At 40.5% G+C, this 20,090-nt stretch overlaps 1 protein-coding gene across 1 annotated transcript in view; it reads left to right on the top strand.

The window, feature by feature from the left end:
- Window positions 1-6,174: 6,174 nt before the first annotated feature.
- gsk3ba (glycogen synthase kinase 3 beta, genome duplicate a) overlaps window positions 6,175-20,090 on the top strand; it is a 178,111-nt gene continuing 164,195 nt past the window's right edge. Inside the window, exon 1 of the mRNA XM_060833615.1 lies at window positions 6,175-6,803. Coding sequence (XP_060689598.1) covers window positions 6,716-6,803 — 88 coding nt within the window. The 5' untranslated portion in view covers window positions 6,175-6,715. The remainder of the gene's footprint in view (window positions 6,804-20,090) is intronic.

The raw sequence follows: 20,090 nt of genomic DNA, 5'->3' as shown, positions 1-20,090 counted from the left end.
AGGTTTGTTCTCATTGGAAAGAAGAAGGCTAAGAGGGGATTTGATAGAGACATACAAGATGATCAGAGGATCGGATAGGGTAGACAGTGAAAGTCTTTTTCCTAGGATGATGACGTCAGCTTGTACGAGGAGGCATAACTACAAATTGAGGGGTGATAGATTTAGGACAGATGTCAGAGGCAGGTTCTTTATGCAGAGAGTGGTAAGAGCGTGGAATGCCTGCTAATGTAGTTAACACAGCTACATTAGGGAGATTTAAACAATCCTTGGATAAGCACATGGATGATGGGATAGTGTAGGGGGACGAGCTGAGAATAGTTCACAGGTCAGTGCAACATAGAGGTCCGAAGGGCCTTTTCTGCGCTGTATTGTTCTATGTGCTATGTTCTTCCTCAGGAGGCTAAGGAAATTCAGTATGTCACTCTCATCAACTTTTACAGATAGAGTCAGAGATGTACAGCACAGAAACAGACCCTTCAATCCAATTTGTCCATGCTAACCCGATATCCTTACCTAATCTAGTCCCATTTGCCAGCACTTGGCCCATATCCCTCTAAAGCCTTCCTATTCATATACCCATCTAGATGCCTTTTAAATGCTGTGTCAGCCTCCACCACTCCCTCTGGCAGCTCATTCCATATACGCACCACCCTTTGCATGGAACAGTTGCTCCTTAGGATCCTTTTAAATCATTCCCCTCTCACCCCAAGCCTATGCCTTCTTGTTCTGGACTCCCCCAGCCTTGTCTATTTATCTGATCTATGCCCCTCATGATTTTTTAAACCTCTATAAGGTCACCCCTCAGCCTCCAACACTCCAGGGAAAACAACCCCAGCTATTCAGCCTTGACCTGTAACTGAAATTTTCCAACCCTGACGACATCCTTCTAAATCTTTTCTGAACCGTTTCAAGTTTCACAACATCCTTCTGATAGGACAGAGATCAGAATTGCACACAATATTTCAAAAGTTGCCTTGCCAATATCCTGTACAGTCACAACATGACCTCTCAACTCCTACACTCAATGCCCTGACCAATAATAAAAAAAAGGCCAAACACATTCTCCACTATCTTTCCTACTTGCAGCTCCACTTTCAAGGAACTATGAACCTGCCCTCCAAGGTCTTTTTGTTCGAAAACACTCCCCAGGAAACTACCAATACGTGTATACGTCCTGCTCCGATTTGCCTTTCCAAAATGTAGCACCTTGCATTTATTTAAATTAAATTCCACCTCATTAAACTCCACTCCTTGACCAATGGCCCATCAGATCAAGATCCCATTGTACTGAGGTAACCTTCTTGGCAGTTCACTACACTTCCAGTTTTGGTGTTATCTGCAAAATTACTAACAATACCTCTTATGTTCACATCCAAGCCATAGAGTCATAGAGATTTACAGCATGGAAATAGACCCTTTGGTCCAACCTGTCCACACCGATCAGATATCCCAACCCAATCTAGTCCCACCTACCAGCATCCGGCCCATATCCCTCCAAACCCTTCCTATTCGTAAGTCATTTGTATAAATGATGAAAAGCAGTGGACCCAGCACCAATTGTTGTGGCACACCACTGGTCACAGGCCTCCAGTCAACCATATACCATCACCTTCTGTCTACCTTTGAGCCACTTCTGCATTCACACTGTAGAAAGCATTCTATCTGTTACAGCTTGTAATAGATATTACAGCTTGATAAGCCAACTGCTCTGGCCAGGACCGTAAGAAACTAGAGAAAGTTGTGAACACAACCCAGACCATCACGCAAGCCAACCTTCCATTTATGGACTCTATTTACATATTTCGCTGCCTTGGAAAGGCACCCAATGTCAAAGACCCCAGTTATAATCCCTTCTAATTTCTTCCATCAAGCAGAGGATAAAAAGCTTAAACACAAGTATCAACAGGTTCAAGAATGGCTTCTTCCCCAGTTGTCTTTGACTTCTGAATGGACCTCTCAAATTTCAAATTGAATATTGATATTTTTTGTGCAATTTTGTGTATCTTTGTATTCCTTGCTCTGTTCTGTCACCCTATGATCTTAGTATGGTATGATCTGCCTGTACTGCATGCATAACAAAACTTTTCACTGTACCTAGGTACATGTGACAATAACAAATCAAATCAAACCTTTTATCATTGTTCATCCGAATGAGTTTGGTTCCAATCTAGCTATTTAATTAGATTACTTACAGTGTGGAAACAGGCCCTTCGGCCCAACAAGTCCACACCGACCCGCCGAAGCGCAACCCACCCATACCCCTACATTTACCCCTTAACCTAACATTACGGGCAATTTAGCATGGCCAATTCACCTGACCTGCACATCTTTGGACTGTGGGAGGAAACCGGAACACCCGGAGGAAACCCACGCAGACACGGGGAGAATGTGCAAACTCCACACAGTCAGTCACCTGAGTCGGGAATTGAACCCTGTGAGGCAGCAGTGCTAACTGCTGTGCCACCATGCCGCCCACATTGTGGCCAGTGAATCATCTGCAATTGCCTATTTCCTACCCTATTTTTTTTTGATCTCTAATGTCCTCCAAGGATAGACTCTTGGCCATCCTCCTATTTCTGACACACATGATGCCCCTTAGTGACAATCAGAAAACACAATATAAATTTTCACACTGTCAATACTCAGTCTGGCTTCACCACATCCCCCAATTCTTCCACTGTGCATAATTTATCAGACTAGATGAACAGAAATTTCATGCAAATAAAAACTAGGAAAACTAAAATGCTGTCTTCAGTGCAGGTTGTAAACACAATTCCCTGGCTTTATCTCTCTTCAGACCACTTCAAAATTCTCCTCTTTGGAACCACTTTTACTTTTGTAAAAGATTTACAAAGCCTTGTACTTCTTCCATACCTCCAATCATCACCAAAGAACTCTATCCATTTCTCACTAATAATCTCATGGAATACAGGGAGAGCTAGCCATTTGGACACAGAACTGGCTCTAAGTTAGAAGACAGACGGTGATAGTGGAAGGTTGTTTTTCAGACTGGAGGCCTGTGACCAGTGGAGTGTCACAAGGTTCGGTGCTCGGTCCACTACTTTTCATCATTTAAGTAATGTAAAGTATGAATGTGAACATAGGAGGTATAGTTAGTAAGTTTGCAGATGACACCAAAATTAGAGGTGTAGTGGACAGTGAAGAAGGTTACCTCAGATTACAACAGGATCTTGATCAAATGGGCCAATGGGCCAAGGAGTGGCAGATGGAGTTTAATTTAGCTAAATGTGAGGTGCTGCATTTTGGAAAAGGGAGTGTTGCTGAACAAAGAGACCTCGGAGTGCAGGTTCATAATTCCTTGAAAGTGGAGTCACCGGTAGATAGAATAGTGAAGAAGGTGTTTAGTATGCTTTCCTTTATTGGTCAGAATATGGAGTATAGTGGTTGGGAAGTCATGTTGCAGCTGTACAGAATGATGTTTAGGCCACTTTTGGGATGTTGCGGGCAAATTTAGTCTCCTTCCTAGCGGAAGGATATTGTGAAACTTGAAAGGGTTCAGAAAGAATTTACAAGGATGTTGCCAGGGTTGAAGGATTTGAGCTATAGGGGAGAGGCTAATTGGCCTGTTTTCCCTGAATGTCAGAGGCTGAGGTGTGACCTTATGGAGGCTTATAAAATCATGAAGTGCATGGATTGGGTAAATAGACTGGGTTAGGGAAGCCCAGAACTAGAGGGCATAGGTTTAGGGTGAGAGGGAAAAGATATTATAGAGACCTAAGGGGCAGTTTTTTCATGCAGAGGGTGGTATGTATATGAAATCAGTTGCCAGAGGAAGTGGTGGAGGCTGATACAAGATTAGATTAGATTCCCTACAGTGTGGAAACAGGCCCTTCGGCCCAACAAGTCCACACCGACCCTCCAAAGTGTAACCCTCCCAGACCCATTTCCCTCTGACTAATGCCTCTATGGGCAATTTAACATGGCCAATTCACCTGGCCCGCAGATCTTTGAACTGTGGGAGGAAACTGGAGCATCCGGAGGAAACCCACGCTGACTCAGGGAGAATGTGCAAACTCCACACAGACAGTGGTCTGACGCTGGAATCGAATCTGGGACCCTGGTGCTTAACCTATGCCCTCTAGTTCTGGACTTCCCTAACCCAGCGAAAAGACCTTATCTATTTATCCAATTGCAATTTTTAAAAGGCATCTGGATGGATGTATGAATAGGAAGGGTTTGGAGGGATATGGTCTGGGTGCTGGCAAGTGGGACTAGATTAGGTTGGGATATCTGGTTGGCTTGGACGAGTTGGACAGAAGGGTCTGTTTCTGTGCAGTACATCTCTATGACTCTAATAGTTTTCTTTGCTGATACTCAACTATTTCTTTTCAGGATTACTAAAAACATTTTAAGAGTTCCTTTGTGCTCCCTATTAGTTTTCCTTAGCAGCCATCTCTTATTTTATCACACTCACTTTGCTTTTCTAAGTATCTAAGATAAAGATTTTTTAAAATTTCAGGTTGTCATTAACCTGCTGTGGAACCAGCCTGTGGTACAGCTGACAACTCCAACTAGATCTACTTTATATATCTCTACAGTTTCATTCTATCCTAGTCCTATTCATAAACACCCCAACTCACCACTGTCTATTACCTGTAAAAGGAATAGACACAAGATGCTAAATGGTCTACTCCTGTCCTATGTTTCCATAACAACTTTGAACTCAGTTTTTGATTGTCTTTTTTAATAAGCTATTGTTAGTCCTTTTATATTTACATGCTGATTTCAAATCATATAACATACAAACATTTCACCAGCTATATGCACACAGATGATAATTAACTGTATAATTTCACCAATCAAATTTATAACAGTCCAAACTAAGTTCCATATAAATCACAATTTTACTCAGTTCAGTATCAGAAAGAACAAAACATCTTGTTTGGTTCATGCCAGAAACTCAGATCTCTGTTGTCAAAACTGCTTCACTCTCTACACATGTATTTCATTCCTGATCCAAAACGAGCCTGAAGAGGTGAGCCATCAATGGGTCTATTTAACTGCACTGAAATTCAGATCACAATCTAATCTATTCATAAGAACGGCTACTTTTGTCATAATTGTTTGTGCGGAATTTCAAGCTGTGACAATAAAACGTGCTTTTGACAACCTCTTTTTCAAACACTCGTGTCTCCCAAATTCCTACTTAATCACTTGAATGATAGGTGGTAGGGATGTTACTGAAGATATATTTTACGTGCATGCCGGAAATGTTTACGAGACCTAACATTATTAATAAATGTTACAAATTTGCAAATCACTTTGTAACTAGTTTGTAGCAAGACGAGTTATGTAGCTACATCACAATCACATCTTCAGATAATGAGTTACTTGGAAATCAATAGTAGTCTGCGATAGGGCGAAGTACATCTTGTCCATTTAATTTATGACTTGTGGAATAGCTCATCAGGCATTTCTTGTTAACTCCAACAGAGAGCAAGGTCCATTCAAATCACTGCCTGACGTTCATGATCAGCCTTAAAACAAGAAAAAAAACCTTATGTTCCATGATACCGTTTTCCGGGGTAGCATAGATTGTTCCCTGTTGCAGCTGGTTTACATATAGATTCAGGTATGAGCAGGAAGAAAATATCGTATTTTCAAAAACACAACACCTATACATTACTTACTACTATCATTTGTTCTTTCTTGCCATCCTAGTTGAGTGTTGATAGGTTCTATATACAAATATGTTTTCTTGCACTAAATATAGACTGCACCTGTCCAATAAGTCGCACCATCAGGTCCTCCGAGCTAGAGGCCGCTGCCTGTTGTCCTGAACTGCGTTTGAAGATTTCCAATCACAGGCAACGCTCGTCGTCAGGGCGGAATTGGTCCTCCCTCGGGCTCCGATTGGACAACGTCACCAGTGCTTCGCGGAGCTCGTGCCTTTCCGTCACCCCACCTTATGGCAGATGACGTGATTTCATTGGCTGCCGAAGAAAAACGAAGCGGGGGAAGGGCAATCCGAGGCTGTCGGCCCGTTTCCCCGTCGCTGTCAGTCAACCGAACTTGATAAGCACCTCAAGCGACACCCCCTCACCGATTGGTTCCGCATCGCTCTAGGAGACGCTGACGTCTTTGACGCGATCCGTGAATGGTTCTTTTTACATGTCAATCACTGCGGCCCGGCATCAAGTTAGATTGACCAAGAGGTTACAGCTGCAGTGAGAGGGAGAAAGAGATAGGCAAAAAAAAGTACAAAGACAGCCGAGTGAATTAGGGAGGGGTTTTAACCGTTTTAATTGGGGTAAAACCACGGGTTTTCCCTCAGACATCGTTTTAATTTTTTTCCGTGTACTAAAAGCGATGCGACTGGGCTTTTAAGATCTGAAAAAAATAAGCGGAGAAATTTTAGGAAAAGGAAAAAAATTATCTCAGGATTGAATTGAACTGAAGGAGCCGCCATGGCAGGAACCACCACCACCACCATCATCATCATCACCACCACCATCCTGCATTGAGCTCAGTCAAGATCAATACAGAGCTCTGAAATCATTTCAGATTTATTTCTGACGATTATTATAAAAATATTTTTTAAAAAAGACAGCTAATTTGACCGGGAGAAATTTGCGCGATGAAACCAGGTGGACAGGATTAAAATTAAGAGGGGATCGAAAATAAAGGAATATAAAAGTGTCTTTTTAAAATACATATATATGTTTGAAAAATTAGATGTCGCTTTAAAGTAATCATGAGTGGTCGACCCAGGACAACGTCTTTTGCTGAGAGCTGCAAACCTGTGCAGCAGCCGTCTGCTTTTGGGAGCATGAAAGTCAGCAGTAAGTACATTTTTTTTCCAAATCATTTTTTCTTTATTTAGAATCCTCCCCCCGTCCTGAAAATATTGTCAATCGAACGATTTCTTGACCAGCAGTATTTGTTAATTAACATGCAGTGCTAATCGTAAAAGATATAGGCCAGCCTGGAAATGATTCGCCTGATTGTCTGCTTATGGCCGAAAGGATTCCTGGTCACAAACGATTTGAAATCGAAAAAAGACGGAAAACTTTAATCTGCTTAGTAATGTGTATAAACCAGTTGTGAACTATTTCTTTTAACTCCAATTGTTTCGAAATATTAAATCAATACAATAATTTTCATGTTAGAATTGGAGTTTACAATTTCTGAAGAGTGCAAATATCAGAATAACTTTATTGTATAACCAGTAGACATTAAATTAATTCCTATGTTGCATTTCTATCCTTTCCTCTGTCTGCGTGTTCACCAGGTTAAGCAGAGGTGTGGTATGGTTAGGAATTTGGCACGTTTATAATGGTGTGCAATTAGTAGTTTTCAACATGTCGATTTAAATTTTGAGTAAGCCAAAATCAATATAATTTTTTTAAAATGTAAAAACATAATTTCTAAGTGCTGATTCTACTTTTAAATGTACACCTTATATATTCAAGAGGGATGTTAAATGTCTTGTTCTCAAGAATACTGTGAATGTTATATACAGTTATAAATGTGTATGTGAGTTGAGTCATGCAGAATCTGCTGTTCTTTTAAAAGTCTCCTGATTTTCTGCAGTTCACAAATATCTCTGTTCAAACAATTGGGGGGAAAGTGGAGGTAAGAATATTCACTAAATGAAGTGATGAGACAACCACACCACTTTGAAGACCTTGCTGGAGATATGCAACCCCTAAAGTTGTCACTGTCAATAACAAACATAAAAAAATTAGGATAACTTTGAGAGCAATTATGAAAGAATTGTAATTGACTGACTATAAAGTTGGAAATCCAAAATTTTGCAGTTTGATTCCTAAAACCTAAAACAATGTTTTTAGGATAGGTCTGGAGTCTAAAATGTATTTTAATTTATGGAGAAATGGAATGGCAAATCATTCATTAAAAAAATTTGAATTTTAAGAAATCCTAACTATCCTGGTACAATATGTTCTAAACTTCCAAAATAATTGGGTAAAGCTAATTTGGTGTACTGCAACATCACTTTGAAGCAATTTTATTGTTTTTTTTGTAAATTTTTTTTTGTAGATTCAAATTTAGTCAGATTGTTCAAAGAAAGCCTTAAAACAATGTACATCACTTCATCACATGTATATCAGGAAAGGGGCATAGCAATAGAGATACAGTATTTCTCATTTTCAGCACAGAACATGGCTAAGAATACATCTCTTGCCTTTTCTTTTGCTTGGCAGAAATTAATCATTATGGGTTATTTCGTTAAAATCTCTTTCATTTAGATGAGTTAATGCAACCAAGGAAATTGTAACTTTGGTCCATAGTCTCTGCTAATTTATTGATCTCAACTAAGACAGTGGCTGCGGTGCTACTAGTGACTTCAGTCCATCAGTTTGGGGGGGGGCGGGGGGAAGTTGGCCAGGCTTTCTGCCAATGATTTATTTTCCACAGTTGTAAGTTAATGTATGGAACTACTGAGTGAGGGTAGATTTATAGGCCTACTATTGTACAAATTCGCAAAACAAATTTAATGAGCGAGATCACCAAAATCCAAAGCTTTATCTTAAAACTTAGCTCAGATTTATAAAGAACAGTTATCTGTGGTAGCTGGCAAATGGCCATTTTCCATTTTTTGTAACATGAAGGATTGATGATGTGCTTCCTCCCTCACTCCGACTATCTCACACTTCTCATGTACTTTGCCGTCTTTCCCTTGTCCTACCCTCCCTTTCCCATGCACCTCCTTCCGTACCCCTTCACCCGTCGTCCTCTGCCATACCCACCTTCCCTTTTTCCCCCATACTCTACCATATGTTCCTTCCCTTCCGCCCTGTCCTCCTTTACCGTATGCCCCTTCCCTTCCCCACCCCCTTCATTTCCCCTGTTGTTGTCTACTGTATGCTCCTTCCCTTTCCCCGTCGTCCTCTTCCGTGCAGCCCTTTCCCTTTGCACTCCCTTCCCCCATCCTTCTCTTCCTTGCGCCCCTTTCCCTTCGCCCACCCGTTCTCATCCTCCTCTTCCGGGCGCCCCTTTCCCTTCGCCCACATGTCCTCCTCTAATGTGCACCCCATCGCTTTGCCTCCCCTCCTCCTCTTCCATGTGCCCTTTTTCCTCACCCCTTTCCCTTCAAGCCCCCCGTCATTGTCCTCTTTCCATGTGTCCCTTTCCCTTCGCACCTGCTGTCCTCATCTATTGTGCACCACTTCCCTTCTCCCCCAAACTCTTCTGTGCGCCCGTTACTCTTTCCCTTCATGTTCTTCCCCCCCCCCCCCCCCCCCCCCCCCCATCGTCGTCCTTCTGTGCACCCTTTCCCCTCGCACCTCCCTTCGTCCTCCTCCTTTGGTGTGCCCCTTTCTCTTTAGCCTCCTGCCTCCGTGAGCTCCTTTCCCTTCAATCCCCACCGTCATTCTCCTCTTCTGTGCACCACTTTGCTTTCGTGCGACCCTTTCCCCTTGCCAACCCCCAGACACGCGTCCCTCCATCCTCCTCTTCTGTGTGCCACTTTCCTTTTGCCCCCCTGCTGCCTCCATCTGTGCGCCCTCTTCCTTTTGCCCTCTCGCCATTCATCGTCTTCGTCCCTGTGCCCCTTCCCTTTGTGCCCTTCCCCCTTAGTACTCCTTCCGTGTGCCCCTTTCCCATCACCCCACCCCCCGTTGTCCTCCTTTCATGGAACCTTTTTCCTCACTCTGTCAACGTCCTCTTCTGTGTGCCCCTCCATCCTCCTTTTCTGTGCACGACTTTCCCTTTGTGTCCCCCCACCCCACCATTGTCCTCCTTCTGTGCGCCTCTTTTTCCCCATCGTCATCGTCCTCTTCCGTGTGCCCATTCCCTTTACCCCCCCCCCCCCCCCCCAAGTTGTCCTTTTCCATGTGCCCCTTTCCTTCTGCCAGTCAGCGAATCCTCTATCCATGCCAGTAACACCATGCAGCCTTCTGTGTAGTACCTTGGCCTCTGGAATTGGCTGAATAGGTGTGTCTTTGTAATAGACATTTCAAAAGATGTGATTGATTCCATGAGAGCTATAAAGGTCCTAAGGTCAATTGCTGATTTATGCCAAGTTAGGTAATCTGTTGATATAGCATTTAAGCATTACAGTTTTGACAAGGAAAATTAACAAGAATTCCTGCTCTTAATTGTTGTCTGGAAATTGTAGTCATGATATGCAGTTGCTTCTAAGCACTGAATTTGATCCAGCTTCAGCAACTCAATGATCGAAAACTCTACCAACATTTGGCTTCTGGTACCCTAGTAGAAGAGAAGAACATTGATCATGGCTGATGTTGGGAAACAGGAAAAGAGGTTGATATTTAAAAGAGCAATAAACACCTAATGTCTTAAATGTTTGAAATTAATTAATTTCAGAAAATACCCTGTTTATTGGCTGTTGTTGTTCATTCTTGATATGCAGTAGCTCCTTCATTGTTTCCCACCTTCATTAAAAAAATGATCAGATACTGGTTTGCCCTTGTTATCTTTCAGTTCTTCAATCTGTTACCTCAGCTTATCAATTGTAATGAAAGTCACTAAAATTTCACAAGTAAGATTGCTGAGTGGACACTTTTTTATTTAAAAAGCAATTGGCTTCCTAATCCATTTCAGTTGAAATGACACTTTTTTTTAAATGGGTAACTTAAAAATATTGTGAAGGGACAGTGATTAGATACTTCCGTTAATATCAACATTCCTCATCTTGAACATTTAAATGATAGCCAGTGTTTCACCTAATTTTATTGAATGTCACTTAGCAAAAGGTGCATGAATATAGATGTTGGGTGAGAAGATCAGGTGATCAATGTTTAGATTGTTTGTTTGATAAAGTTCATTATCAAATAGTCACTTGGATAATGTGGTAAGGGATTGCTGACATCTGTTATGGACAAAAAAAAAAGCCCCCTCAAAATACATCAAGAAGACTGCCTAGACCCTGACTTGTTGTTATTTTTAAAGATACTGAGTTCTGGATGCAATTCAATTTGCTTCAAACCTGGGTAGTTTGACAAAACACAGTATTTTTATGCTATGTTAGAACTGTTGCTGTTTAGTAGTTAAATAATCTATTATTCTGTTAAGTTTTCCAGTAGAGTTAAATTGTTCCAGTTGTTCTTTTTGGTTTTATTTTTACAGTGTTAACTGTTCTAATCTAGTAACATCCCTAAAACAAACCTTTGGCACAGACGCATTCAGTAAAATAGATTGTCTCACATGCAATTCTAGCAGCAGGCAGTGAACCCAGGGTTTTAGCTGTATCTGACAGTAATAGTAGCTTCCACATCTGGCTTCAAGACCCTTGCAACTGCTAAAAGCTAAAGCTAAAATCCTGGCATGTGGGAGTTTGACTCCACCCCTTCGTGCTGCTTCTATTCCAATTTTAAAAAAACAGCTAGCCGGTCTTAGGGCAGACAACTCCGTTCCAAGTTTGCAACACTTGCTTTCAAAACACAAAGCCCTTTAAAGATAACACACCATTGAACTCTTCCCAGCATTCAACCTCTTCTGAGTGGAGAGGAGAGAGATGGGGCAAAAAGAAGCTTAAACATACTTATTAATTCCATTTAAAGTCATAGGGTCATGGAGATGTACAGCACAGAAACAGTCCCTTTGGTCCAACTCGTCCATGCCAACCAGATATCCCAACGCAATCTAGTGCCACCTGGCCCATATTCCTCCAAACCCTTCCTATTCACATACCTATCCAAATGCCTTTTTAATGTTGCAATTGTACCAGCCTCCACCACTTCCTCTAGCAGCTCATTCCATACACGTGCCACCCTCTGTGGAAAAAGCTGCCCCTCTTACCCTAAACCTATGCCCTCTAGTTCTCACCCACTCTAGGGAAAAGACTTTGTTTACCCTATCCATGCCCCTCATAATTTTATAAACCTCTGTAAGGTCACCCCTCTGCTTCCGACGCTCCAGGGAAAACAGCCCCAGCCTATTCTACTCCTCTCCATAGCTGAAATCCTCCAACCCTGGCCACATCCTTGTAAATCTTTCTGAACCCTTTCAAGTTTCAAACATCTTTTCCGATAGGAAGTAGACTAGAATTGCACACAATAAGATAAAGGTGTACTTAAGCTTGATTATTTTGTATGTGGAATGAAGTTGGAGGTGCATGGAAAAGAGGCTTGATGGAAAATCCCGTTCAGATTGGAGTGGCATGGTGGCTACGTGGTAAGCACTCTTGCTTCACAGTGCCGGGCACCTCGATTTGATTCCACCCTTGGGCACTTGTGCAAACTCAACATAGATATTCTCCCCATGTCTGCATGGGTTTCCTCTGGGTACTCTGGTTTCCTCCCACAGTACAAAGATGTGCAGGATATGTGGATTGGCCATGTCAACTTGTCCAGGGTTGTGTAGGTTAGGTGAAATTGGCATGAGGAATGCAGGGTTACATGGATAGACTAAGGGGTGGGTCTGGGTGGGATGTGCTTCAGAGAGTTGGTGTAATCTTGATGGATCGAATGGCTTGCTTCCACGTTGTAGAGATTCTGTGATCTATGTACAGCTTAAATATGCTCTGCCAGTTTGTACTTAACTCTGGTAAAAGCAAGGTATACATTGAACCAATCAGATTTTTTTATAATGTATATTTCATAGGGATACAGAAATTACAATGCTGCTTTGAATCCTTTGGTTTGTCTTCCTTTTAAAATGGTTTTAGATGTTTTGTACACTTAGGAAACAATTGTGAATCATATTTGTACTTAAGGCTTCCTTCCACTTTGTTTTAAAGTCATTCATTAAAATTATGTTCAAATAATAGGTGTTCACTGAATGCATTCTCATTTCAACATATGAAAAGTTTAATGTTGGTTCTAAAAAGTCAACCTTTGCACCTCAGTGGTGGTTTTTCATTATGCGAAGAAACCTTTCTTGGCTGTTGGGTTACTAGAAAGATAACTTAATTGTGCATCTATTCGCAATATCCACTAAAGATTTTTAAAGTGAAAGTTGTTCCATTCTGTAATACTGAAATTATTTAATTTAGTTAGCAAATTTTATTAACAAATTATTTATTAACATTATTAAAACAAATTTAAATGCTGGGAGTGATATTACCTCTACTCAATGTATATGCAGTAGCTTAGTTTTAATGAGTTTGTGCACAATGTGTATTGGGTCTGTTCAAATTAAAACGTGATTGGGGTTGTTTTTGCTTCAGTAATACTCAGTTTCCACCAAGGATTCCCCAATATTTTTATTTTACTTCTGAGATTTTTTTTCTTTTGCTTTATTGCTCCATGTCTACTTAATCATGAAATAAGATGAGTGAAATAGAAGACACCTGTACATGTGTTGTCAGATGCATTTGTCCTTAGCAATAAAAAGGTTACCAAAATATTCAATATATTTCAATAACAAGTTGTGCTAATCACTATGGTAAGAAGCACACTTCAATTGTACATTTGTGGAAAGTAATTTTTAATTTGTCATGTGTATTATAGCTTTTAGGAGTTAAGCTATATCACAATATTTGTCAATATTACAGAATTGAGATTTAAAGTTTAAATTCATTATGGTAGTGACCTCGGGTGTCTTGTGGATCATTGATAAATGATAGGATATGGTTTTGGCCAGTGATGATTAGTGTGATGGAGTATTTTACCTACATGTAACTGTAGGGCAAGGTTCTTTCATTTGGACGTGAAAACTGAGCATACACACATAGACCATTTGTATTCTGGAAGTCATTCTCTATCAATTAAATCATGGCTCACATGCATCTTAACTCTTTGTTCCCTAGCTGATATTTGCCCCTGAGTTGCAAAGATTATTCAGTCATTTACATATTGTTGTTTGCTAAGCCTCTTTGGTTGAATGGCCTACTCCTAATTCACGTATGCATGTTCATCTGCTTTTGGGAGTTTGCTATGTGTAAATTGGCTGACAACATTCTGCATTACAACTGATTTCATGTCAGTGTTTCATTAGTGTTTTGAGATACCTGTATCATGAAAGCAGATGGAATTTAATTTAGATAAATGTGAGGTGTTGTATTTTAGGAAGGCAAACCAGGCAGGACTTGTACAACTAATGGTAGGGCCTGGGGAATCTTGCCAAACAAGGGGACCTAGGGGTGCAGGTGCATAGTTCCCTGAAAGTGGATTCTCTTACAGACGGTAGTGAAGAAGGCGTTTGGCACACTTGCCTTCGTTGGTCAATGCATCGAGTATAGAAGTTGGGAGGTCATGTTGCAGCTGTACAGGATATTGGAGCCACTTTTAAATACTGTGTACAATTCTTCTACATGAAAGACGTTGTTAAACTTGAGAGTGCAGATAAGATTTGCAGGGACATTGCTGGAACTGGAGGGTTTGTAATATAGCAGGAGGATGAATAGGCTAGGGCTTTTTTTCTCCGGAGTGTTGAAGGCTGATAGGTAATCTTAGATGTTAATAAAATCATGAGGGGCATGGATAGAGTACAAAGACAAGGTCTTTTTTCCCTGGATAGGGGAGTCCAAAACTAGAGAGCATAGGTTTAAAGTGAGAGGGGTTGGGAAAGATTTAGAAGGGACCTAAGGGGGTAACCTTTTTGTACAGAGTGGAAATGTCTGCTGCAGATGAGTTGGACCGAAGGGCCTGTTTCTGTCAGGTATGACTCCATGAATCCTAGTTTTTCTTTGAATTTACCCACCTTGATTCCATACTCATCGATTTCATTACCTTAAAAAAATCTGTAGTTTAGTTTTTAAATTGTTAATTGATATAACCTCTGACCGTTAAATTTTCATTACCTCTTTACATGAATAAATGATTCCTGACCATCCTAAACAGCTTGCCTTCACTTTTTTGAGCTTAAGCTCACTTGTTTTAATCACTTTAAATGCCTTGTTAACTTCATCCCTTAATCTTGAATTCTTGTTTTATAATAGATTTAGTAGCAGGTATCATGAATTGAAACTTAAAGCTTTGTAACTCAACAAAAGGCAAGCTTGTAAAGAATTTATGTCTCAACTTTAGGTTTGAACGCTTCTGACTGTGTTTTGTTTTTAGACGTTAATTCTGCTTTCTCTCCAGATGCTGTCAGACCTACTGAGTTTCTCCAGTAATTTGTTTTTGTAACACCATTTCTTACATTCTTCAGTGATCATGTGTGAATCCAATCCATTATGGGCATTGTTGAACGAAAATAGACTTGGGTATCCAATTTCGTTAAGTATGTATAGTCATATAGCACAAAAACAGACCCTTAGGTCCAAACAATTCATGCTGACTATAATGCCAAACAAAAGTAGTCCCACTTGCCTGTGCTTGGCCCCGTATCCCTTCAAACATTTCTTATTCATGTGCTTATCTTGATGTTTTTTAAACATTATAACTGTACCCACTTCCATCACTACTTTAAACTTCATTCCACATGTAAACCACTTTTTTTTTCTTTTTAAAAAAAATGCCCCTTGTATCTTTTTCTTTAATATTTCTCTCTCTTTAAAAATATGCCCTCTAGTTTTGATTTCCCCCACTCTATGGAAAAGACACTTGCCGTTCACATAAAGACATTTATGTATGATTGCATGACTGTAATACAGAAACTTTGTCAGCCTGAGATTGATTGATTGATTTGAACAGGTAAATGCAGGAAAATGTTAAAGGGAAACTAAGAAAAGGAATTGACCATTTGTCTCTTAAGGAAACGAAGACTAAAACTGAAATTGGAAATCAAAAGCTCCGAAGAGACTCAACCTAGTTGAAACTGTTCTAAAGGACACAGCCATCAGAGCACACTTGATCCCAGTGGTGCACTACCTGTAGGCTGAGGTAGAGGCTTGACCCAGGAGCTGAGGATAGATAAATCTAATTTGCTGCAGCTATTTCTGTTGCTTGAAGGTAACATTGGTCTGGATTGCACAAATCCAGATTGAAGAGATTGTGCAGATCGGAGTTATTTTTGAAGAAGGCAATGCCCATGGACTTTGCTTAGTTGTAAACTTGGTTTTAGGTGGGGGTCAGGCTTTCTCTAGAAGGAGAAGAACTGCAAATCATTGAGGAAGATGGATTTTTGAAGAATTCTCTATATTGAATAGACCGCTGAGGTCATTCATAAGAATTGTCAGTTATGCTGCCATTTATTGTGTAACTTGTTCAGTAATTTGTAATCACCCAAAATGTGTCTACTAATTTATCTGTAACTTGAGTTGTTTCTGGGTTTTAGAATACAGGTTGTTACCCAAGATAGTATTTTGGTGTTTGCCTTATTTGACCTTTTTTTGCTTTTAGACCATGGAATCTATGGCTTCATTTTTTGTATATAGCTGGGCTTTTGTGTTTTTAAAGCATTACTGATCTCAACCGGGGTCATAACACAATTCTTGTGTGTGATTAAAATGCCATCTTAAACTGCATGCTCTGACTGATCATATTGGAATGCTGAAACCATCCATTTTGAATTTAGATTGAATTAATTTCTAAGTGGTGAGGAGTATTAGTGAACAGGTACAAAAAAGATAATTGGAAGTAAGATATTAGCCTTTGTTTCAGAGAGGCTGAAATGGAATGGAATGAAGTCTAAAGTACATGTTCTTCTCTGTACAGAATCTGCCAGACCTTCTGAGCTTCTCTGGCGATTTACTTTTATATCTGAAGCTTTGGTTAGACAGCATTGTGGAAATGTTCAGTTCTGGGTTTTGTACCTCAAAACATGCTCATTCTGACCAGGGTGCAATGCAAATTTAATTGAATGATACCTTCTAACTCTTTTGGTCAAAATGCTGACAGTTTGCTAAAACTAAGATTCTGTTAATTCCCTTAAGTATCAAAGATTTTACGGGATGATCTGGGCGAGTTATTTAAAATGATTAAGGCGCAGAAAGGGGGAAACTGTATTTCCTGGTGTAGAAGTCCAAAGAAAAGGGCAATAAACTTAACACTGGAACTAGGCTATTCAGGATTGATGTTGGGAAAACTAAGTTTGATAGAATTTTATTAGGTGACAGTATTGAGAGAGATGAACCAAAGTGAGTGAAGATGAAATACCTATGAACCAGGACCTAACTGAGTAGATGAACATATGTCATAGACTGAGAGGAGCAGTAGTAAGCCAATGTTTTATAAATATGCTGACTGATTCTGAGAGGATCATTATATAATGAAACATTATTTCTTTTACCAAATCTTGCATTTTCTCCAAAGTAGGGAAATTCTTAATTATTTATTCAACTTTTGATGTTATCTTTTCTCTTGCCTAGTTAATTCACACGATATGTTAACTTGTTATCACATTGTTTTCTTTGGATTTCATTTTCCCGTTGAACTTCTGAGATAATAGACTTAGAGAAAGCACTAAGGTAAAAACAATGACTGCAGATGCTGGAAACCAGATTCTGGATTAGTGGTGCTGGAACAGCACAGCAATTCAGGCAGCATCCAAGGAGCAGCGAAATCGACATTCCAGGCAAAAACCCTTCAGCTTTATTCCTGATGAAGGGCTTTTGCCCTAAACGTCGATTTCGCTGCTCCTTGGATGCTGCCTGAACTACTGTGCTCTTCCAGCACCACTAATCCAGAATTAGATTTAGCACTGTTGTATTGTTGTTTAAGTTTCCACTGACTAGTTTTGTGTCCCTGTTCATTGAATTCCATAGCATCCTTGTTGTTGGGGGTTGTGCTCCTTTGACCGTTCTTGCTGTCTTGAGTTCTTTGTTGCAACTATTGGATTCCTGCAGCTAGTTGATTAAAGCTTTGCCTGCTGATACACAGCAATTCTGGATAAATGTTATTTGTTGCTCACTTTGGTCTAGTCAAGATAGGTTTATGTTTTAATATAGTAGAATATAATTTAACCCAAATTAGAGGAACGTTTTAAACACTTTTTGGAATAAGTTTCTTTGAAGTGTCAAACTCTGCAGACATCGATCAACTTTCTTTAGTCACAAACTTGCATTTATGAAGCCTCCAGTTGCTTGTTAACAATATAACGGATAGATATTAAACAAAGATTTTGGTGGGAGACAGAGGAATGAATAAATAAGGACTTTATTGAAGGGAAGCTAAGGGACTTAAACAAATGGAATGTGCCGTGTTAAAGTATTTTTGTAGGAAATTGCATCAATGGGAGTCAAGCAACAGAGAACCTCACTGTCAATGGTGGGGCAGTTGGTGCAGTTTCCCAATGAACAATTGGTTAGCAAAACAGTGTTTGTCAGCCATTTTAATTGGGAATCTAGCCAGTGTATGTTAAATATTCTTTGACCAGAGGAAGACAGCAAAAGAAATGGTGAGGTTGTACAGTGACTTTTTTTTGTCTTCCACCTTGACTTATCCCCACCCTTAAGGAAAGTGCATCGTACTCCAAGTACCAGATTGTTGCTCCAAGAATAGGAATTTTGGCTTCATGCCTGACTATTTCAAGTAAACTCGTAAGAGGGTTAGATTGTTTTGAACTGGGCTAGGGGTTTAATCCAAGGCAATTTGCCTTGGTCCACAGCTTTCCTAAACATGTTCTCCAGTGAGTAATCATGATACCTTCAATTTGTTTTCTGTTCCTCTAATAAATATGCCCAGAAGTCATAAAGCTGGCTGATAGTATGTGAATTTGATGGAAGTAGTCTCTTAATCTTCTAAAATAATGCCATTTTGGGTTAACTCCCATAGCAACAGAACAAGATTTAATCCACAGTAATCAATTTCTTCACCTGATAAGTTTGACGTATGAAAGTTTAGGTTTTTGATTGGAATCACTTCTAGATACGGCATTTAAGTGGTTTGGTTTTAAATCTATGAGGAATCCTCACTTTAAAATGTACCCAAAAATTGAAGTAGGCTTGTTACTTTTGAAGTTGAGGAAATGTGGAGAAATACTTGAATACAAATTGACAGTACAGATCTAGTGAATGCAGTACTTTGGATATCACAGGTCAGATCAAGCTTGCATAATAGCAAAGTAAGATGCCAGAGCTTGTCTGCTCTGTCCATTTTTGAAAAATTTGGTCTTTCTCTTTATTCTTCTTGCCGCCTATCCTCAGGCAGCATCAGTGATGTCAGAGGTAAAGCCAGTGAAGGCTCCCCGCCTCGAGATCCTCAAGGCAAGATCCCAGCATGTACTGGAGACTATGTCTGCTCTATCTTCTCTGTTGGAAAGAGTGTCATTCTGAACGTTATAATTTCTTTGTAATTTGTTCCTAAGATTTTGTACCCAGGTACTTTTTGTGCTTAAGATGGCAATAAGATCGATAATGCGAGACTTTTATTTTCTCTAATTTATTCCAAAGAATCTGTACTTGGTTACCTTCATATCTAAGATGATGCCAAAAGCAGTGACTTTATAAACTTTTCACTGTACTTGTGAGTTTGCTCATCTGGAATTGCTCTTGAGCTGCTGCCTTGATCCACTGCAGTCCGTTTGTGGAGGTAGACTGTCAATGCCCCTCCGATGTCCATCCAGGGAACCAAAGGATCCTTCCACATCAGGCAGAAATTTTCTTGCATATCCAAACACCTAATCTGCTGTGTCTATTGTTATCAATGTTGTCTTCTCTACATTGGGGAGACCAGGATGCCAACTTGCAGAATGTTTCAAAGAATGTCTCTGGAACACACTCTCACTAAACAACCCCACCGCCCTGTGGCCGACCACTTCAGCTCCCCCTCCCACTCTGCCAAGGACAGGCAAGTCTGGGCCGCCTCCACTGCCAAATCTTAGCCACCTGACGACTGGAGGAAAACACCTCATCTTCCGCATTGGGACCCTCCAACCATGCTGAATCAATCTGGATTTCACCAGTTTCCACATCCCTCCTCCTCTCTCTCTTTTTTTCCCCCCCCCCCCCCTCCCCGGCCACCTTATTCCAGATCCAACCCTCCAAGTCGGCAACACCCTCTTGAACTGTCCTATCTGTCAGTCTTCCTTCACACCTATCCATTCTACCCTCTGCTCTGACCTATCACCCCCCTGCCACCTTCATCTACCTATCATATTCCTAGCTACCTGCCCCCAAGCCCCTCCCATCTATCTCTCAGCCCCCTTGCTTTCTCTTCTCTCTTTCTTCCCCCCCCCCCCCCCCCCCCCCCCCCAAAAAGACATTCGTGATGAAAAGCTTATGCTTGAAACTTTCCTGCTCTTTAGGTGCTGCCTTGACCAGCTGTGCTTTTCCAATGCCACACTTCTTGACACCAATGCTATTTAGCAAGGAATTCAGG

The sequence above is a fragment of the Hemiscyllium ocellatum genome, chromosome 12 (assembly GCF_020745735.1).
Source record: "Hemiscyllium ocellatum isolate sHemOce1 chromosome 12, sHemOce1.pat.X.cur, whole genome shotgun sequence".
Taxonomy (NCBI): Eukaryota; Metazoa; Chordata; class Chondrichthyes; order Orectolobiformes; family Hemiscylliidae; genus Hemiscyllium; species Hemiscyllium ocellatum.
Note: the sequence above shows the minus strand (reverse complement) of the source record. Positions and strands in the feature narration are given on the sequence as shown.